This window comes from Paramormyrops kingsleyae, chromosome 21, assembly GCF_048594095.1.
Source record: "Paramormyrops kingsleyae isolate MSU_618 chromosome 21, PKINGS_0.4, whole genome shotgun sequence".
Classification (NCBI taxonomy): Eukaryota; Metazoa; Chordata; class Actinopteri; order Osteoglossiformes; family Mormyridae; genus Paramormyrops; species Paramormyrops kingsleyae.
The window spans coordinates 11,260,614-11,281,452 of record NC_132817.1 but is presented as its reverse complement, the minus strand read 5'-3'; the positions used below and the strand labels follow the sequence as shown (position 1 = coordinate 11,281,452).

The 20,839-nt window shown below is 39.7% G+C and overlaps 2 protein-coding genes across 10 annotated transcripts; one reads left to right on the top strand and one right to left on the bottom strand.

Moving 5' to 3' along the window:
- The first annotated feature begins 3,221 nt into the window (after nucleotides 1-3,221).
- Nucleotides 3,222-11,063, top strand: LOC111847504 (transmembrane protein 125-like). Of its 5 annotated transcripts, none has more exons than XM_072704352.1 (4): nucleotides 3,222-3,334; nucleotides 4,768-5,050; nucleotides 5,184-5,345; nucleotides 9,425-11,063. In XM_072704352.1, exon 4 carries the CDS (start codon nucleotides 9,452-9,454, stop codon nucleotides 10,127-10,129), a length of 678 nt encoding a protein of 225 aa, XP_072560453.1. In that variant the 5' UTR covers nucleotides 3,222-3,334; nucleotides 4,768-5,050; nucleotides 5,184-5,345; nucleotides 9,425-9,451; the 3' UTR covers nucleotides 10,130-11,063. The 5 variants fall into 5 exon arrangements, with proteins under 5 accessions (XP_072560453.1, XP_023674498.1, XP_023674499.1 ...); XM_023818730.1 differs by adding an exon at nucleotides 7,884-8,049 and having other exon boundaries at nucleotides 4,768-5,345; XM_023818731.1 differs by having other exon boundaries at nucleotides 4,768-5,345; nucleotides 9,428-11,063.
- A 384-nt stretch (nucleotides 11,064-11,447) lies between these two features.
- Nucleotides 11,448-20,837, bottom strand: LOC111847503 (uncharacterized). 5 transcript variants are annotated; one of them, XM_023818723.2, is made up of 7 exons: nucleotides 20,736-20,837; nucleotides 20,548-20,628; nucleotides 16,948-17,029; nucleotides 16,511-16,621; nucleotides 12,600-12,999; nucleotides 12,411-12,497; nucleotides 11,448-12,222 (listed from the first exon to the last, which is right to left on the bottom strand). In XM_023818723.2, the coding sequence occupies exons 3-7, from the start codon at nucleotides 16,948-16,950 to the stop codon at nucleotides 11,828-11,830; spliced, it is 996 nt and encodes a 331-aa protein (XP_023674491.1). In that variant the 5' UTR covers nucleotides 16,951-17,029; nucleotides 20,548-20,628; nucleotides 20,736-20,837; the 3' UTR covers nucleotides 11,448-11,827. The 5 variants fall into 5 exon arrangements, with proteins under 5 accessions (XP_023674491.1, XP_023674493.1, XP_023674494.1 ...); XM_023818725.2 differs by lacking the exon at nucleotides 16,948-17,029 and having other exon boundaries at nucleotides 20,736-20,835; XM_023818726.2 differs by lacking the exon at nucleotides 20,736-20,837 and having other exon boundaries at nucleotides 12,600-12,726; nucleotides 20,548-20,703.
- Between the last annotated feature and the right edge of the window lie 2 nt (nucleotides 20,838-20,839).

Sequence of the window (20,839 nt, the reverse complement as noted above, 5' to 3'; positions counted from 1 at the left end):
AACACCCCCCCACACAAAAAAATCCGCCAGACAAGTACGAAAAGGAAAGAAGGAAAGGACGAGCCCCCAATTTTGTTATGCTCCAGTCTAGGGTTGGAGCCTAACAAAGTGAAAGGGAAGGAGGGATTGGGAAGGACAAGACAACCAGGAGTAGGAGAAGGGAACACGGGACACAAAGGGAGTCTTTTTATAGTTTTTTTATAGTTTTTCACAGACACTGTACAAACACTAGGTGTAACGAACGTCAGGAGTGACAAAGACCAAAGAAACAAACAAAAACACATCTACCGAAAACAACCACAAGCTAAATTAACCCTAAGTGAGCACAACAAAATGGTGAAACGAAACAACAATGCCTAAGTCTATCTCCATACCCAAACAAACAGTAATCCCCACGTTGACGAAGAAACAAAAAGGCAGACACTCCTTACACACACCTAGTGGAACACGAAACACACAGTCGAAGCAAAGGTATCCAGAGGGGAAATCCAAGAGGCAAAGTCAGAGTACAAGCGAAACTTCAAAACCAAGCAGACAGTCAAAACCAGGGCGAAGGTACAATAAGGGATGAGGCCAAAATCGGAAGTGAAGAACAAAACAGTCATACACAAACATTCAAACCAAAGGCAAAGCAAACGAAGAGCGAGCTAGCAGGCGAGAAGCAAGTAGCGGGCAGACAAAGGGACGAGGCGGCAATCTCTTCAGCCGACGAACCGGAAAGATGGGGTCAGGTCCAGAGGGCGGATGGGGAGATGGGGTCAGGTCCAGAGGGCGGAGTCGAGGGAGCAGTTGACCAATTGGCGAGTGGGCAGGACATCCGAAGAACCTGCAGGCATCCTCCTGAACTTACGGCATGTAACACTTACGGCACGTACCCGAAACTTATGGCACATATCCCTTACGACACGTAACACGTGTCTGTGTTGTTGTCCATCTTAATTTAACAATGAAAACTTGCCGAAAGTCCCTCCCCTTCCACTATGTAGTCAAAATGGCGTCCGTTTAGTGCGAGTAGTGTCCATCATTCTGCACTGCGTTTTCTGGCCGTTTTCAGTGCACCATCTGGGTACTTTCAGTGCACTGAATTTTGGCTTAGTTGTCAGTGTGAACGCACTACGCCCTAAAATCGCGCACTAAAAGTGTGCAAGTGCGCGATTTCGGACACACCCTAAGTGTTTAGCGAGTGCTCAGGACTATGAAAAGCTGTATTTTGTTCAGGCAAATGGGACTGAGGCATTTCTTCGTATCATTTGAAGGAAGCAATCTACCACACAGTGTAAATGCAGGCGCGATGAGGCGCCGTAAAGCTTTCTTAAATGATCATAATGCGTGAATTCCCAGCTTTGTCTTACAATAGGGTCCCGAACATAAAGTCAAAGAAAGTGTTATTTAGATATACAATCAAAAAATACAAACCGGACCCGCGATATGCAATGTTAAGTTTACCAGTCGGTTCTCCCTTTTACACAAGCTGTGGCTATAAAAACTCCCACATTTAGATTATAGAAATTAACTTTGTCCTTAGGAACAAAACTAGCTAGCCTGATTTATCGCTAATGAAGGTTTCCATATATGACAAACCACAAGATGCCACACTGCCTGAGCATGTCTGTTGAAATTAACTTAATTTAGAATGCCACTAGCCTTAGGTTAATTTACAAGTTCTAGAGCACAGTACTGCTGTTTGCTAATCGTCCTATACTGACATTCAGTCAGCAATATATGCCTATTTTACTGCATATACTAACAGGCAATTTGCGCCGATCACCAAAGCAGCTTCTTTCCTTGGAATAATGCGAAGGATGGCGATAGGCTGTATTTCATATTCTGTAAGCCTAGCGATGAACGTTCTTAAGATGGCATTTTATTAAGTATTTTAAATACACAGAATACAACCTATCAATCTATTTTGTTTCAAATTAGCATACATCTGATTTTTCCGTCCAACAAAATACAAATTACAAAATGCTCAAAAGGAAATGGATACACATTTTTAATGCATTTAACTGAAATACTGCCCATTCTCAGAACACAGAACGTGCCACTTCTTGACAGTATCGTTGTTCAAGTTCTTCCGATCGATGGACCTTAGCCAAGTTTTCTGTAGCCTTTCTGTAGCTCTTCGGTCTCTTTGCCTTGATTTGTACGATCCGAAGGTATAGAGAAGAAACTTAGATTCTGAGTTTTCTTGCTGCTGTTGTCACTTGCACCCTGGTAAAATGGCCGCCGCCTCGTTTTCATCTATGCGTACCTTGGACAATGACGTCAGCTTAATACGACCCATTGTGCTTTTCAATTTTCAATATAATACAAGATAGTAATTGTGATCACTTTTTTTTCACAATTTTTTTTTACGGTCTTATTCTTACAGATGGTCCTTCGAGGACTCGGTTACCCGCAGGGCAGCTTATACCAAGTCAATGCACACAAAGTTGAAAACAAATCTAAATCTACATCTACATTTTGTCTCGATGCATGTCTAAATATTTAATACTGTATTCTCTATTGTTGTCCTTACAGCAACAGAGAGGATCCTCCTGCAAATGTTGGGGGAGTTGCAGAGCCAGGTCCAACACCTGACAGGGATTGTTACCCAAAGACCTCCCTTGTTGGGTAACAGTCCTGCAGACACACCATTAACAACAGCAAGTGCACTGTACAAAATTGCTTTATGATCTATTTCAATTAAATTATTTTAGATTGATTTTGGAAATGTTAATTTTTTTCCTAGTCTAAATAATAAAGTTTCAAGGTGTATTTAAGTTTATATTTCATACCAATTACCTTTCTGAATGAATTACTATTAACTCAATTACAGAGATTTTTAAAAATACTTTGTGATGTAGCTTACTAGATTTACTGATCTTTGTGCACACTGTTACCCAGGTCTTTCTATAAGTATCTATTATTTTTTCAGTGTGCAGAGGATGGTGGATTTCCACTGCAAGACATTGAGATTCTGAACAACATCGAAATGCAGTTGGGAAATGTTGAATTTAAGAACAAACTGGTATGGTTATGGTTTTAGAAAACTACCTTATATATAGATAATACATGGATACTAAGAAATATAATACAGTATATACTTATATCATATTATATATATATACATACACACACTACCCAAAAGTATGTAATAAATTTTCTATGACCAAACATCTGTTGTCACCTCCAGGTTTCCAAACTGTCACTGGCTGGGGTCAAACACTAAAGAAAACAGTCTGGAGGATCGGTGGAAAGGAGTTCGCTCCCCAGTTGGCAGTTCATTTAAACTGGTGTGGCAGAGGGGACAAAACACCGATGAGAAATGTAAACATCGTCAATGTGATTATCCGTAAGTAAAACCAATGTTTAAGCAAAGTTTAAAATTTGACCTTTTAGGATTTTTATCCTAAAGGTTTAAACACAATATGGATTTAACCTCCCCGTGCACGTTACATAATTATTTCCCATAGTTTTCATTGGTTTTAATGCCCAAAGTTGCTTTTCTTTCAGACTGCAGATAAAAAGTGAACAATCACACCGTAAAGGAATAACTAAACACCTGTTTATGATTAGACCTTATTAAGTGGTAAATGTCAATGTAAGTGAATTATGTCCGTTCTGTTTTTCAGTCTGCATTACAGAACCCATTGGTGTCCAGTCTGAATGAGGCTGAAGTTGAAAAAAACATTAAGGAGTGGCTCAGACTATCTCGTGACAGGCTCCTTATTCACCAGCTACTTATTCGCGATTTCGGTTCCGCCTTAAATGTCTTGCAAAGTAGCGCTGTGCCGCCAGTAGGTGCCAGTTTTCACTCGTTTTTTTTTTAAAACAATATTGACATACAAATTACTGAATACATGGCCTCAACTCATTTCAGGACATTCCTCTTCTTTTATCTTAAAACGTCTAGATAATCTGTCATTAGTAGATGAGAGTGAGTGTAACTTAGTGCCAAAATGCTGATTTATATAATAATGTACTGCAGCATTGTAAAATAATGAACTCCTAAACATGGCATCAGTGCATACACTACATCAAGACGTTATTTTTATATCAGTTTCTGAAGGCTACTCCTCTTTCATTTCAATCGTCTAGATAATTCTGATAAAATTTTCACTGTTGCATTTTAATAATCACCTCCTAAACTTGGCATCTCACTTCATTCTCTATGGGTCTGATTGCATTTTTCAGCTATTTCTAGAGGCCCCTTCTCTTTCATTTCAAAACGTCCCAAAAATCTAGCAATACCAAGTTAGAGTAAGTAGAACAGAGCGTAAGTAGACTTATTTTGGTGAATTTTTACTGTAGCATTTTTTCATAATCACCTCCTAAACTTGGCATGCCACTCCATTCTCTATAGGTCCGACAAAAGAAAGCTATGCATTTATTGCATGTTAGAAAGTTAAAGCTAATGCAAGTGAGTTGTAAATGTCTGGATATAACACATCACTGCAAACACTGAGATTAGGAATTTTACTGTTTTTCATATATACTTCAGCCTCGTCTGATCCGGCGTGTCAGATACCTCTCAGTTTTTTCATTGTTATGTTTTTTTTTTATTATTATTCTAACGTGTGTAAACAGGAATCTAAATATAAAATTAGCAATAACAAAGGGGTTTGAAAAAGTCTATTGTGTTGAAACACCAGACAAGCTTAGGTCATGTGCTTTACGCTTCATAGTAGATCACAAATGAGCCTTATCTGCTGAGTGACATCAGAGTTTTTCTCAATGGTCCCTTAGTCCGTCCAAGGGGGTTGATGGGGTTTTCTTTGTTTACAGACGTCTGTCTACAGTCCCCTACAATGTGCAGGGAGGTCTCAGCAGTCCTCTGTACCCTCCCTCTCTTCCACCTTTTGACCAAGGAGGAGAGCTTCTTCATGAATAGTCTTTGGTGAATCAGAGCCTGGGGTGATCTGCCTTTAGAGGGGGGATTGCCCCAGACCATCCACGTGCACCAGCAAGGAGCAATAATGTCACAGATAAGCCACCCCCCACCACCTTTTTGACCACCACTGGCAAGGACTGCAGAGACAGCTTTGGAGAAGAATGACAGGGGAAAGGAGTGAGTGCTCTGAATGTTGACATTCAAATCTTCTGCTGTCACTCTGGGATTCCCTACCATGTAATTTTGCTGGCCTTTCTCTTCCTGCTGATGTTTTCTATGGCTTGAGAAAGATTCTCCGTCTCCATCACAGGACTTTCTCTTGAGGGAAAAACACTTAGCCTGCACAGTTTACTGGAAACTCTGTGAGAGTAGGCATAGATGGTCACCAGTTGTGGTGACCTGATGTATCCTGCAGCTTGGAGAAGTGACGGACGCCATATTTAAGCAGAGTGAGAGGAGTTTGCTTGGCCAGGTGAGAATTGCACATTTTTTGCAATGTACATGTATAACTTCTTTGTCTTCTTAGTAAATCTATTTTTGACTAGTATTGTTTGATTTTTGAAATTTTTAAAATTTTTTCCTATTTGGTGTGCTTGCTGTATTTGACATTGGGTCATTTATTTGACTTGACTATTTAACTGTTCTGGTGGGAGTTTATGTACCATTGTTGCCTGAAAATCAACAGTGGAAAGAGTACCCCGCTCAATAAAAGTACTGTTATTTCCAAAAAATGAGTAAAAGAACCTCTTCCACTGAAGTATTAGTAAGGAAGAGTAAAAGTGTAGCTTGTTTAAAAAAGAACTCAGACTAGTGAATATTGTTCAATTGTGTTTTTCTCTCTTATAACACTGTAATTATTACAAAGGCCTTACAAATATAAAATATAATGCATAAAATAAGAATGAAACATTAATCAACTCACCGTGATTCACTGCCGTATTTTATGTGTTTAGGCCATTCGAAATAAATATTTCAATAAACAAACTCAAGATTGCACAGACTTTTCAGCGTGGGCTAGAGGCACATATAGTATTACAGTACAAGCTTAATGTATCATGTAGAAAATAATAGGAAATGTGCACCGGCATGTCCATAAACTGAGAATGGCTGTTATTCTCAGGTACAAAAATGTAGTATGTTCTCACATTTACATTTGCAGGGTTGCCGACTTTGATCAGCTGGGTGGAGTGAGATTTTCAATTCAAGACAGGTCTACATACAAATGCACACATTTACATGTACCTGTATGTAAGAGTTTTGTCACCTGGTAAATAGTCTGGAGGGCCTGAAACTGCCCTAACACTTTGTATGTAGCTAATTTTAGGCTTATAATGGAATAATATAGATCTGCCTTAAGATTTTTTGCATGAATAAGAGAGTCTGAAAGGGCGAGTGTCACGTCAGATGCGTGAGATTTGGCAACACTGCATTAATGCGGGTTTCCTGCAACATAACTCCATGGGCCAAAACATTCAACCTACATTTTGAATTTGCTTTTTAGTTTGTAAAATTTGGGTACTTAGTATTATAGTACAAGGGTCTTTGTATCTTAGTGTTAAAAGATGATCATGTTAAACGTTATCCTGGACTGAGAAGTTTGCTGAGTGTATGTCTGTAGCTCAGCAAACTGGTTGAAATGATGTGATAAAGTCATAAGATATAACTAAAATATACCTCCATACATTTCTTAAAACTATAGACAAAATTCATGAATGTAAATATCTCAACAGTCTGAGGAAGGCTGCGATGATATGACAATGGTGACACAATTATGCTTCTTGGCCTTGACTTTGAAAAGCTCTCGCAGGTGCAACCACAGATGCGCTAATTCTGTAGCCAAGGCAATTCCTGCCATGAGCTCCGTGATTATTAGTAATTTGTTCTTAATCTGTCTTGCCTGGTTAAATAAAGGTAAATAAAATAAATAAAAATAAATTAACTTTTTAGTCAACCAACCTGCTGTGACAGCTGTTGATGGAGGCAGAAGAAGTTGAGAACATGAACTAATTAAATCAGTAGCTGTTACATTAATTTCACCAGCTTTAAATTTACGTAATAATATTCAAATTCTAAAAATAAATCAATACCAATTTACAGGGAAGAGAGCTTTTATAGATGGTTACTTTACACCCCTGGTGTTCCTTCTATGTTTTCCTGTAATAAATTTCCTCCCACAGTATAAAAACCTGTGTTTAGACAAATGCTAAATTGGTGATTCTAATTTACCCAGAGGTGGAGATTTCAGGTCCAGAGAGTACAAATCCAGACGAAGATTTCAACCAACCAATTGAGTATAAAGAGTCATAGTCACAGGATACTCAACTGGTTGGTTGAAACAAAATCTTGGTCTGGATTTGTACTCTCTGGACCTGAAATCTCCACCTCTGAAATCACCCATAGTTCGTGTTCCCTGTGTCAGACTGGCACTGATTAGAATATTTCCTTTCACCCTGTTTCCTGGGATTAGCTTCAGGTTCAGTGTGACCTTGTAATGGATGGGATGGGAATTAATGTAAGTAGGAAAACTGAAAAAGAATATTTTAACAAAACAGATGAACATTCTCGGCTGGACTACCAAATCTGTCAGTGGCTCAGACAGAAAGGCGAATGAATAATGTTTCTCTTCAAAACCAGGCAAATTGAAACCAACAAGATGCCCCCAAACACACAATTGAATAAAACTAAAGGGTGTGTGGTATTTTACTGCTAAAATTACTTAACAGCAGATTTATTGGAGGTATTGAAATATCCTCAAGCTTGATAAAAGAAACTCAAGGCTTCTGTTGCTTTTCAACACTTGTCAGTTGTTGTTTGACCTGAATACAATGACATTGGGTCAAGAGTCCATTTTAGAGAACCTGTGTTTAATAATTTCTTTGAAGAACATTAATTTGGGATCCTCGGTAGGATTTCAGCATAGCAAACCGCAAGAAATCTTAGGTATCGCTCTATGCAATAAAATTCAAGTTACTGACTAAATCATCATTCTCTTTGTACGTGTTTTTTTCAGTGCACCAAAACATGCCAGAACTCTGGGCCCGTGTTCACAAAGCATATTTTCTAACCACTAAGAGTACTCCTAAATCACGCTGAGTTTTTAATTGAGTTTTTTCCTAAAACCAATTCAGAAAGTGGCTGAGAACAACCTTTAGCTAGGAAAAGAGCCAACTCCTAAGGTAAGAGTAAGACTTGCTATGGCTGACGTCATTCTCATGCATGAGCTTGCCTGCAATAAGCACAGGGATTGGTTGATGAGGGGCCAGTATGTGCTGGTGAAAATATCCGTGTAACATCCCATAAATACAAACACAGTGGAAACTGCTTATAGTGATCCTTATTATAGTGACCAGCTGCTTATATGGATCAAAAAGCTTGGGACAGAATCATTCCTGTACAAATACTGTTTAAATAATTTGCTTATAGTAATCAAGTAGTCCACTTACAGTGTTCATTTTTGGTCTTTTAAAACATGACAACATGTAAAAAATTAAAACCACATTTATTTATTTATTTATTTATACTTTACTTTGATTGCCCTACCTTGCCTTGCAGTTACCTGTGTTTTTCTAGCCAGCTACCTGAGGCTAAAAGAAAGTTATTTTCTTTCAATAACAAATATAGACTCATGAAAGCTTATCATAAACTGCCAAAACTGAGCCAACTAGATGCAGAAGTGAAACTATAATAAGGTGTATTTTATGTTTAGTACTGTATTATAATGTATTTGAATTACTCACAGTTCAGTAATTTGAAGTGTTTGAAACAGCCATACTGTATTTTGAACAATTCAATAAAATTCAGTAAATATCGACATTGTCCATTTTATTACCTTATATTCATGTAATAAATACAAATGTCAGTCAGATGTTAATGTGCCTGAGACATAAAGAAAAGGAAAAAAAGAAAAAAAATCGGATATAATGATTACTATAAGTGGTTTCCACTGTATATGACTGGGTTGTTTTGGTTTGTTAGAGATGTTATTGCATCCCTCACAAGCTCCACAAAAGTCATTATTCCCTCCCGAATGAGGCGAGATCCTTTAATTAATTCAGTGTTTGTTTAATGTTTCCAAGACATTGCAACATGGATTAACAGCAGCCATTCTGCAACTGTTTGTGAATTGGTCTTATTGACTTAGGAGTCCTCTGAAGTACATTTTACTTCTCCCAGAATTAGGTGCTACTTTTAGCACTAACGGGCTTTGTGAATTGCTCATAGTCAAAAATAGGCAAGTTAGGAGCTACTTATAAGCCTTAAGATGCTTTGTGAATACGAGCCCTGATCCCTGCGGTGATTTGTAGAGTGTGCAGGTTATCCAGCTCTCTTTGGACTGCTAATTAACTTGTGAGTGAAAGAAGGCTAGACTAGTTAGTGCGATGGTCAGTTCAGGTGAAGGACATAGGTTAAGAACTACTTAATTAACTGGAAAAAAATTAGGCAAAACAGCAGCACAATAACTTAGACCTTGGTCATTAACACGCAAGACTCATGGATGGATGGAAAAAAGCTTTGAGACTGAAGGGTTTTCAGCCAGTTGCTCTCAACCAGCAGGTGGCTGTGGACCCACAGGGAACCATGCCGGAGATGGAGGCTCTCCCACGAGCTCTGCGGCGCCCATGGCGCCGGCCCAACCCCGCCCATATCCAGAGGAACATCCTGGAGGAGCAGGTGGAGCTCTGGTGGTTCAGAGAGCCTCGCAAGTCACTGCTGTGCTACTGCCTGTCGGTGGGCCTGATTCTGGGCTGTGGCTTGGGTGGGGTGGGCCTGCTGTCCAGCACCACCAGCCCAGCCGGGGAGTGGCGCCTGGGTGCAGGGACAGCACTCTGCCTGCTTTCCCTGGCTGTGCTCCTGAAGCAGCTGCTAAGCTCTGCAGTGCAGGACATGAACTGTGTGCGAAGTTGGCGTCGGATTGAGCTCCTGAAAAGCGGCGGCCTGTCAGATGTCCTGGTGGTGCTGCTCACTGGCCTGGCACTTCTCATCTGTGGCCTGGTGTTGCTCCACCTGGCGCTGGCCAGTGGGTTCAGCCGCGCCCAGCCGCACCACAACGATATGTTCCTGTCTGGGGTGGTGCTGCTGGTCTTGGGGGGGGTCACAGTGCTGGCTGTGGCTGGATACTACTTATCTGCCACACTCCTGCGGAGGCAGACGTCCAGGCAGAGGCTACAGGGCAGGGCTCCCCGGGTCTTCACCATCTCTGGCCAGATGAGAGAAAGACAGCAGGAGACCACCTCCAGCATGGCCAACCTCATCTGAAGGACACTTCCACACTGACAGGTCAAAGGGAGTCTGAGCAACATCAATCAGCCTGGTTCCTGCATCTTTCCAGGTTGCACACATTCCTAACTGGGGAGCAAGTAGAGCAGGGTTCTTCAACTCTGGACCTCGATTCCTAATCCAGGCCGTGTTTTCAGTTCTCCCAGGTAGTTGTTTAATAATGACTGATTCTGATTGGTCAGAGGCTTCACACCTGACTGACAGGTAAAGGAAGGCTGGAAAACCAGCAGTGCTCGGACCTCGAGGACCGTGAGTTGAATAACCCTGAAGCAGAGGATACTTAGCATGTTATCAATAAGTGGGGTGGTGATGAGACAGCAGCTTCATCTTTATTTTATATAATGATGCATCTACAAAGACCATTAAACAGTCTTCAGTGCTGGCATGTTGCTGTCATGTCGCCTACTTAATACTTCAAATCAAAATGAAAGAGTACAGAAACACAGCCTCCAGGGGCTCAGTGTAATTCCTACAGTAGAATGTAGGCTGTTTAGCAAAAAGCTGTCATCTGTCACTTGCCCCCAGAAGCCGTGCTTTCTCGCCTGAATCCCGTCTCTGTCGGGTCAGCTGGAATGGTGCCCTCTTCAGGGTAATCTGCTTGAGTCACGCAGACAGTCGATGGGAGAGCAAGTCTGTGCTGGGGAACACTGCCACCCCCCCGCTACATTTCAACAGTGTGTCCATTGTCCAAGAGTCAGCTGTTGGTCCCTAACAGGACAATGGGTACTTCAGGGTCCACTGTGACATTCCACTGGGTATCTCAAACGCAACAAACCATAACGAATGGAATACCCACAAACAAAAGTGCCATGCTGCATGTACGAGCACTCAGAGAACATATGAAATTGTGTCATTGAATGTATATGTCAATGCCACATGCAACATTGTGAATAAATCAACGTGTTCCTGCGTTGCTTGCATGCAATCTCAGTAGAATGCATCTAGAAGCTACCCGTTCTCATGGTATGTTAACTGATGTATGCAGCTGATATAACGTGTGTCTTTATTCTGTCCAAATCAACAGCAAAAATTTTCTTTAATCTGCTGACATTCACCTCTCATACATGGATCTTTGATTGCATCCCAATTTAGATCCTAACATAAGTCTGATCAACTCTTTGAATACTGAAAATACCTTTAATTAAAACATATTAAGAATTTGCTGTGAAAAAGAAAACTTTTGTGTCAGAACAAGTAAAAACAGAAGGGCTAAAAATAGACACCCATGTTAGTAGAACTGATTATAATAAACTTGTTTACATTCCCATTTTACCATAATTAAGGAATTCAGACAGAATCTAGGTGTGGAGTTTTTATTGATTTTTACATTTTGTAGCGTGAAAAATATAGCTAGGTATTTTAAAGTAACAAAGGCACAATCTGCAATTTAATTTAGAAATACAAAAAAGTTAGATAAATTCATATAAAACATTTACACACTGCATTGGTACACTTTAATTTGGAGTTTGTCAAACGGATGTTATGTGTATTTCTTTGATTCAGGCATAATTTCCACTTCATTCAGTGGAGGCTAAAGTAGTGCTCTATTGGTCCACTGTGCATAGTCAGTGTTTGTCATTTGTCAAGCAGTAATGCCTTGTGAGTGGAGTGTCAATGGGTATAAAATTGTTACAGTAAGTAATAATCATGAAAACAACAAGTAGCCCAGTTGTCTCTTTAGCTGATGGAGAACTGAATGTCATCATCTTCAAACTCATCCTCAACCTCGATGGCCTCCCGCTCCGCCCTCTCTCTCTCACTGGCCTGGATATAATTATCTTCGATGAAGCCATCATCGTCATCAAGCTCGCTGGGGAGGCCCGGACCAGAGCCTCGGCTGGCCATGCCTTGCCCTGAGACACCTACATCCAACGATGCACGGTCGCAATGGCTGGCCGTATCCATCTCTGAGAGCAAGGCATGCTGGTAGCTGGCCAGGTACTGCTGGAAGAGCTTGCACTTGACCAGCAGTATGATGAAAACAGAGATGGCCACAATTGTTCCCATGGCAGCTACCAGGTAAGGCCAGCCACTGGTCTGCTGGGATTCTGCAGAAGGGCCTGTAGAAGATACTGTCAAGGTTGAAGCCAGTTAGGCGGTTTATTCCCCATGTGATCAGTTCTTTCCATAGAGAAACAGAAGGAAATATGCCTGACCACAAACAGTTTCTTGACTATAAGGAGGAAGTCATAGTTGCTATAAACTAAATGATAAGTTAACTACATAAAGATGGAAACATTCTCCCTTAAGCATACCATACCATTTAATGAGCCATTGTAACTGCTGATGTGTCCTTCTGTTAGCAATTTCCTTTGAATTCTTTCCATTAATCCTTCATCCATAGGCCCTGACAGGAAAAGGGATTTTGCATTAGCTGGGAGGACCCAGACGATATATATATTGTTTGTACATTTTGAAAAACAAAGAGGTTGAATGCGGAAAAACACACCTTCGGATATATTTCTGGATGCCAGAACACTGCGTACTCCCTCTAGCCAACTGGATGGGACTCTCTGCTGACTGTTGTCTTGCACTCTGTTGTTTCCCAGAAGCAGTCTTTTCAGCCTGGGAAAACCCTGCAAAGCACCTGGCTTGATGTCAGTCAGCTGGCACCCGCTGAGGTCGAGGACAAGAAGCTGTGAGAAGCCAGCTAATGTGTCTTTTTCCAGTACAGGAAGGTAGTTTCCCGAAAGATTGAGCAGAAGCAAATGGCGAAAACGTCCCAGTGCTCTCAGGTTCTTGGGGTCGGTCAGGTTTAAATGGTTTTGTGAGAGATCCAATATGATTGTGTTGTTCCAGATCTGTGTGGGGACCTCTGTGAGCTCTCTGTTACTGCAGTTAATAGATGCCTGTGGAAAAATATGGTAAATCTATATATACACACATATATATTTATATATATACTAGGGCTGTCAATAGATAAAAATATTTAATCGTGATTAATCGCATAACTGTTCATAGTGTTGTGGAAATTTCACGATGTAGGACTCAGGACAGCGTGAAGTCTTTTCAACCTTTGGTTTATTGTGGTATCTTACAGCACGGGCCCGGGAGATACCTCAGGAGTTCTCCCCTGAGGCTCTTCTTAAAATTCTTTTTATCCCTGCGTTCTACTGTTTTTCCATATATGGTTTGTTCCGGTGTTTCAGTGCTCGCTATTTCTTGACTAGGGCCTGATGCTATCATCTGACCTTGAACACATGGTTCCTACTGGCCTAGTGCATTCCTCTATTGCTAGGAGATTATACATATACATAACATTTACTACTTTTGTATTACACTTGGATTTTTCTCTCACAATAGCTAATCACAAATTAATCACAAATGTGTGCATTTGTTATTGGAAAACAATTACCAAAAATAAACAACAAAGATTGTCCAAAGGTCATCAGAAACCCTTCATCACTTAAGAAAAACTCAAGCTCAACAACAGATCGGCACGTTGACCTGAAAAATATTACATATTACTTAGTCATATAACTAAGTATACATCAGAGGTCGGCAACCTTTTTAAAGCAAAAAGCCATTTTATCCTAAATGTCTGACCCAAGATTTACAAAGAACCCCAATGGATAGAGAAGAGGGTTTGAGATACGACTTTTAATGCGATATCGGTATATATGCATTTAACACAAAAACAGAACTTCAAGTACTTACAAAAAACGTGTAACAGCGCAAAGGTGACTAATATCACAATATTGTTCAGTTGTGTAGCGATAGTCTTCACCCTCACCCAAGTTCGTTCAGTTATAAATCACTCGGACGCGTAACAGCACAAAGGTGACTAATATCACCCTCTCTCTGCCCCACCTTCTGGCTCTGCAGTTCTCTGCCCTTCACTACTTGTAACTGACCGAGCAGTGCAAAATGTCCTCACCACTCCAAAATCAGCTGGCTATAATATGTACATCGGAGAAAATATAATAATTTTACGAAGATCTGGGAAGGCGTGCTAACGATTTACTACGAAAAGTATATTAAAGAACTAGGAATCCCAATAAACTTAATAAGCCTACATCCAATCTGGAGAAAGCTCCGGAAAGCATACCATTTGACCGGAGACATACTCTCGTAGAGAATGACTTTGAGGAAGATGTAAATTTTGCAGTTAAGACATCACAAACTGCCTCATTCACATATAGCTAAAGAAATACCTAAATGAAAAATAATAATATTAACCCATAAATAAATTATTTATATTTACGAAAGTATTATCATAATATGAAAATGCGTCTGTCGTTCCAAGAAGAGCCGCAGCTTGGTATAGTATTTAAGACTAGATTCGGTGGTAACTCATTTCACATTGACAGTAACTTCATTGTCGATGGACCCATCTGACGGAGTTTTGAAGCTGAACCTACCATTCAAAATACATTTTCCTTTGTTCATCATTTTTCCTGAGCTGCCATATACAGTTGAAACCAAAAGTTTACATACACTGTATAAAAAGACATATAACTTTTTTTTTCTTACTGTCTGATATTAAATCATACAAAACCCTTTCAGTTTTAGGCCTGTTCGGATTCCCAAAATAATTTCTATTTGCTAAATGTCAAAATAATGTGTGAGAATTTTTTAGAGATTTTTTTATTACTTTCTGCAAAGTCAAAAGTTTACATACATTTGCTTAGTATTTGGTAGAATTGCCTTTAAACTGAATGACTTGACGCAAACGCTTTGGGTATCCTTTCACAAGCTTCTCACAACAGTTTAATGGGATTTTGGCCCATTCCTCCTGACAGAACTGGTGTAATTGAGTCAGGCTTCTAGGTCGCCTTGCTCTCACACGTCTTTTCAGCTCTGACCACAAATTTTCTACGGGATTAAGATCAGAGCTTTGTGATGGCCACTCCAAAACATTGACTTTGTTGTCCTTAAGCCACTCTGTAACCAATTTTGCAGTATGCTTAGGGTCATTGTCCATTTGGAAGACCCATTTGCGCCCAACCTTTAACTTCCTGGCTGATGTCTTGAGATGCTGCTTCAATATTTCAACATACTGTTCTTTCTTCATGCAAAATGAACCAGCCTACCGGATCATTTTTTCACTTTGATATTTGGGGTGTCTTTGAATTCAGCCCTCTGTAGGTTTATCATTTTCATTTCCATCAAACGATGTGGCATCCTTTCGTTCCTAACACATTACCCAGTCCATATCAGTATAGATATACAGCATGATTTTCCCCCATTGAGATCTGATGTGTTTTCAAAGCGTTTCTTTAATTTTTTTGAGCAGTGTATATATAGCGCACCATGGAAAAATTCAGAGACCACTCTATATTTTTAAACAATTCTGCATTTTTAAATGCTGGTACAATCATAGTTCTGGCAGAAGGCTACGATGAGCAGCTGGATGTTTCCTGTTTCAAAATCTCTTAGACAGCTGTACACAAGAATAAGGTGAAGCAGGAGACACTGGGAACAACCAAAAACCAGGTAAAGGGCAGAAGCGACTTTTTAATGCCAGAGATGATCGTTAACTAATTCGACAGTTTCTTGTAAATCGCAGGGTGACTTCAAGTAATGGGAAACATTAAGTTCAGGTGTGAAGGGCACTGCTAGGACAGTTCATATCGGGCTCTTAAAAACAGGACTGAAGTACAATAAAGCAAGGAAGAAGCCCTTCATTAATGAGAAACAGAAGAACCAGGCTGCAGTTTGCAAATAACTACATACATAAATACCCATAAATTGAAAAATGAGTGAAACAAAAATTGTGCTGAGGTCTCTTAATTTTTTCCACGGCTGTATATATGTATAGGGAATCACAACAAAAAGTCAAGACTTTGACTGGGTCAGTAAAGGGCATGCCCTAGAGATTCTAAACACACTCAGAGATGCTGTCACCCAGTGAACTTTGTGTCCACCCAGTCCTGTTTATGACCTCATTTTACCATGGTCTGACTCAGACACTGTCTCCACTAGCGCACAGCTCCAGAGAGACTAACAAAGCAATAAGGAACCTGTGTGGTGTCTACAAGAGGTCAGCCATTCTGAAACAGCTAAAGAACATGATTTATTGCATGATTTATATGCCAGAATATATTCAGTTGTCATAAACACTGCATGTTAGAAGTATGAACCTTGACAAAGACATCCAGTCACTTTAATATGAGTAATATTATTTTAAAAGAAGGAATTAAATGAACAGAGCAAGACATAAGACCCCGTTTCATGAACAAATAAAATAAAGGTAAGATAATCCGCCATGGATGTGTTCATCCAGAGGCGAAATTACTTTAAATAGCCTTTAATTTTATGATTAAAAATATGCATAAAATATAAATAAATTTATGAATATGTAGTGGGTTCATCATTATAGGAGACTACTATCTGCTCTCACAATGAAATTGCACCAACCTCTCCAACATTGACATCACAGGGACCAGGAGTCCTTATCTCTCTGCTGGTAACCGTTGCCCAGAAGTACAGAAAGGCACAGAGCTTACATCTGAAGAGTCTCATGATGCTCTAGAAACAGGGAAAGGTGATCAGCCCCAAGTGCAGGAAAATATGTAGTATGTTACACTTTCATTTTGTACAGCCATAGTTCTCTGTTATTACACATGTTAAGAAAACGTTTACTTTTGTGACTCTACACAATGAGACACTACAAATACTACTACATAGCACAGGCTGTATGAACATCAAAAGGCAGCTCCCAGTATTAATACCAGCGGCCATGTCAGTATTGTAGAAGTAGTTTCTATAATAATGACAATACATGTAAGTAGATGATCTACCATATGTAACATTCCACGAATACAGCAAACAAATAAAGGTAAAAATTTAACTACCATCACATCCTGAAGCGTCACTGATGTTTTCCAAGATGTTAATGCACAACCATGAGCACACAAATTTTGACAAAATAATGCTCTGAAATATAAAACATGCACAGAGTGTTCACTCACACACACACACTGGTACTGGGCATTATGACCTAAAATTTGCATCACTTTTTTCCCCCTGGTAGTTTCGCTGTATATCACGGTATTTTTTTTTCAAGTTCACCCTCACCAACAGCAAACGTTTACATCAATAAAATGTTTACGCATGTTTTTAAAAAGGTATGCTTTTATTTCTTATTATAAAAATTTGTATAACAGACATGTCTATTATATTATTATCGTACATTCAGCGTGATAGTGCCATGTTCTTTTGATTATAACTGTGTACTTAGCTGCATAAGACCTGTTTCACTAAGAACATAAGAACTATACAAACGAGACGAGGCCATTCGGCCCATCGAGCTTGCTCGATGTTATGTTATGTTTTATTAGATTAATGATGTACATTTATCTATATTGCAATATTGAGCTTGATGACGCCATGTTTTATAGATTATTACCATATATTTGGCTTGGTAGGAACACGTTTGCTTAACCAGCGTGATTTTAATAATTACTGGTCTTCCACCAGTAACTTTACACATCATCTAGCTGTCATGCTGTGACAGTCACGACTCACATCTCAGCAACAGAAAAAAATGTTAGCCAGCTGTTTACAATTGCTAGCCACATAAATGTGCTACTGTAAGTATAAGAACGCAACTAAATTGTTTCTGTATCTGCATCAGCCTAAAATTGTCAAAATATATCACGCACACGTCTGCTTTGGTAGCTATGTAATTAATGCGCTAGCACAGACATACTGTGAAGCTGCCTTATGAATTTATGTTAATGTTAGTTAGCTAACATTAGGTAGTATGACAGATGACAGACCAACTCAGTTTGTAGTTTTGCCTGTAAAAACGACACTTTCCTTAAGTATTTGCTAACTAGTCACAAACACCAACAGAACACTGCATTTTTCCATCTCCACGTCATGTATTTTAAACACAATAGCAAACTATTTTCTGGTTGATGTTAACTAGCTAATCATCTAGCTAAATGTAACATTGCCACTGCTTACTTCATTTCTAGAGAACCGTACAATGCACTAAACCAACCATCAATAGGTCTACTTAGATATGGTGTTTTTGCTGATTCATTTTAGAGCCAGTTGTTTCTTGGCATGTTGGCGATTGTTGGATGCTTTTCGGACATTAGCTGATAGGAGATGAGTAGCAGTTGTCATTTGCTGCACATGTTTGAATGCATAACGGCCTAGTTACATAAAGATTCAAGAACATTAATATCTGTATACATGTATTTTTTATATCGTGTGTGGTTTTGAAATGGTGCCTACCCACAAATTTATTTTGCACAATGCCCCTGATTATCATGATAAATTGATATCAGGGATTTTGCTTTACTTATATGCATTTAATTGCAGACCTAATTATATTACATGCAATCCAAATTTTCAGGCACACACTCAAGCAGTAGCTATAAATCCTACAATGCAGAACAGTTATATATGTCGAATTGTTGTTATAAAGTTATAATTGTTAGTTAACAGGAGTCCCCTCTCTGCACAGTGATCCATAGCGGTTCCAGCAACGAACAATGTTAGATTATTTGCTGCCTATTGCAGCATTACAACTGTTGTTTCATCTATGCTACAGTATAGCAGTGTATGAAAAAATTATACCCTACCGGAAATTAAAGCCAGTACACGAGCTGAGCCTGTACTGTCCAGTACTTATGTATTTATTAGGTACACCTTATTAGTATTGGGTTGGACCCCCTTTTGCCTTCAGAACTGCCTTAATTCTTTGTAGCATGGATTCGGCAAAACGCCAGAGTTCCTCAGAGACTCTGGTACATGTTGAGATGACAGAGTCACGCAGCTGCGGCAGCTCTGTCCGCTCCACCTCCATGATGTGAATCTCCCATTCTACCGCATCCCATAGGTTCTCTATTGGATTGAGATCTGGTGACTGTGGAGGTCATTTGACTACAGTGAACTTGTCATGTTCATGAAACCAGTCTGAGCTTTGTGACCTGGCACATTATGCTGGAAGTATCCATTAGAAGCTGCGTACACTGTGGTCATATAGGGATGGACATGATCAGCAACACTACTCAGGTAGGCTGTGGCATTTAAACGATGCTCGATTGGTACTAAGGTGCCCAGAGTGTGCCAAGAAAATACCCCCCACGGCATTACCACCAGCAGCCAGAACTGTTGATACAAGGTAGGATGGATCCATACTGTGATATTGTTTGAATGAAATTCTGACCCTACCAGCTAAATGTTGCAGCAGAAATCGAGAATCATCTGACCAGCCAAATTTTTTTCCAGTCTTCTGTTGTCTGATTTTGGTGAGCCCGTGCCCACTGTAGCCTCACTTTCCTGTTTTTAACTAACAGGAGTAGCACCCGGTGTGGTCTCCTGCTGCTGTAGCCCATCTGCTTTAAGGTTTGACGTATTATGCATTCAGAGATGCTCTCCTGCATACCTTGTTTGTCACAAGAGGTCATTTGAATTACTCTTGCCTTTCTTTCAGCTTGAACCAGTCTGGCCAATCGTCTCCAAACACTGCCATCATCAAGGTTTTTTTTTTGCCCACAGAGCCACCGTTCACTGGATGTTTTTTCCTTTTCAACCCATTCTCTGTAAACCTTACAGACGGCTGTGTGTAAAAATCCCAGTAGATCAGCAGTTTCTGAAATACTCATACCAGCCTGTCTGCCATCAACAGCCATGTCATGTTAAAAGTCACTTAAATCTCAATACGCAACACAGGTGCTTGACCTACCCCCCATACATACACAGACTTATGACTTTTTAACTTTTAATTAACTTCTTTTACTTCGTCTTCTTATCCTTCAATGCTGACCCTTGTTCGCCTGCTGATCCTCTCGTTCAACACATTTCATTGTAATGCTGACCTTGTGCTAACACACATATGACAAATAAATTGAAACTAGAAACTACAAATCACCTTTCGTCCCCATTCTGGTGTTTCATGTGAACATTAACAGAAGCGCCTGACCTGTACTTGCATGATTTTATTCATTGTGCTGCTGACATATGATAGGCTGATTAGATATTTGGTTCATGGAGCAGTTGAAGAGGTATGTCTAATACAGTGGATAATGAGTCCCTGGAGAGACGGGAAAATCATGTGGCTCCCCCTTGGTTAAATTTGCTGATTGTTTCATATGTTTTATATAGGCTTATACCTAGACCCGGTACTGAATAAGTGCTGGAAAGATACATGCTTTATATGTGTGTTTCTGACAGTTTAAACAAATGCATTTCTTGTTTATAATGATTTAACCTTTAGATTGTGAAATCTATTGCAAGCAGTCACAAGGAAAGTTGCGACTGGCACGTAACAGGACATATGCACGGTAACAGAAATGAATATGAAAACCACTCTTACAGTGGCATCAGCAGTTTGTATAAAGCGGTTATAGGATATCAATTACATGTTAAACGATACAAATACAAGTGAAGTAATTTGAAAAATGTTACAAACTTTATATGAAATAGAACAGACATACCTACGCACAGCTGGTAACCAAGAGGTATGAATCTATCCTTTCGTTGTTTTTGTCAAATGCAAATACTGTAGCAATCCTTCCCTTAGAAATAAAATGGAACCTTAGTGCAAAGATTAAAGGGGAAGTAATTCTACACCATTTCTCAAACATGAGGTTAATTAGTAACTGAACATTTATAAAGGCTTTACTTTTCAGTCTCCCTCGTCTTGCAGTGTCTTAAAGCCAGTCGCTTTGCTGTAGCCAAGGACGTACTGATCGCTGATTTTTGAATTTCACACTGTTGAGGTCAGAG

What these genes read in the sequence shown, in the direction of transcription:
- LOC111847504 (XM_072704352.1), top strand. Translation starts at nt 9,452, where the DNA reads ATGCCGGAGATGGAGGCTCTCCCACGAGCTCTGCGGCGCCCATGGCGC.
- LOC111847503 (XM_023818723.2), bottom strand. An exon ending in ATCCAGAAATATATCCGAAG is followed by an intron (nt 12,498 to 12,599) that starts GTGTGTTTTTCC and finishes TTTTCCTGTCAG; the next exon opens with GGCCTATGGATGAAGGATTA. An exon ending in TTACAATGGCTCATTAAATG is followed by an intron (nt 12,223 to 12,410) that starts GTATGGTATGCT and finishes CAACCTTGACAG; the next exon opens with TATCTTCTACAGGCCCTTCT.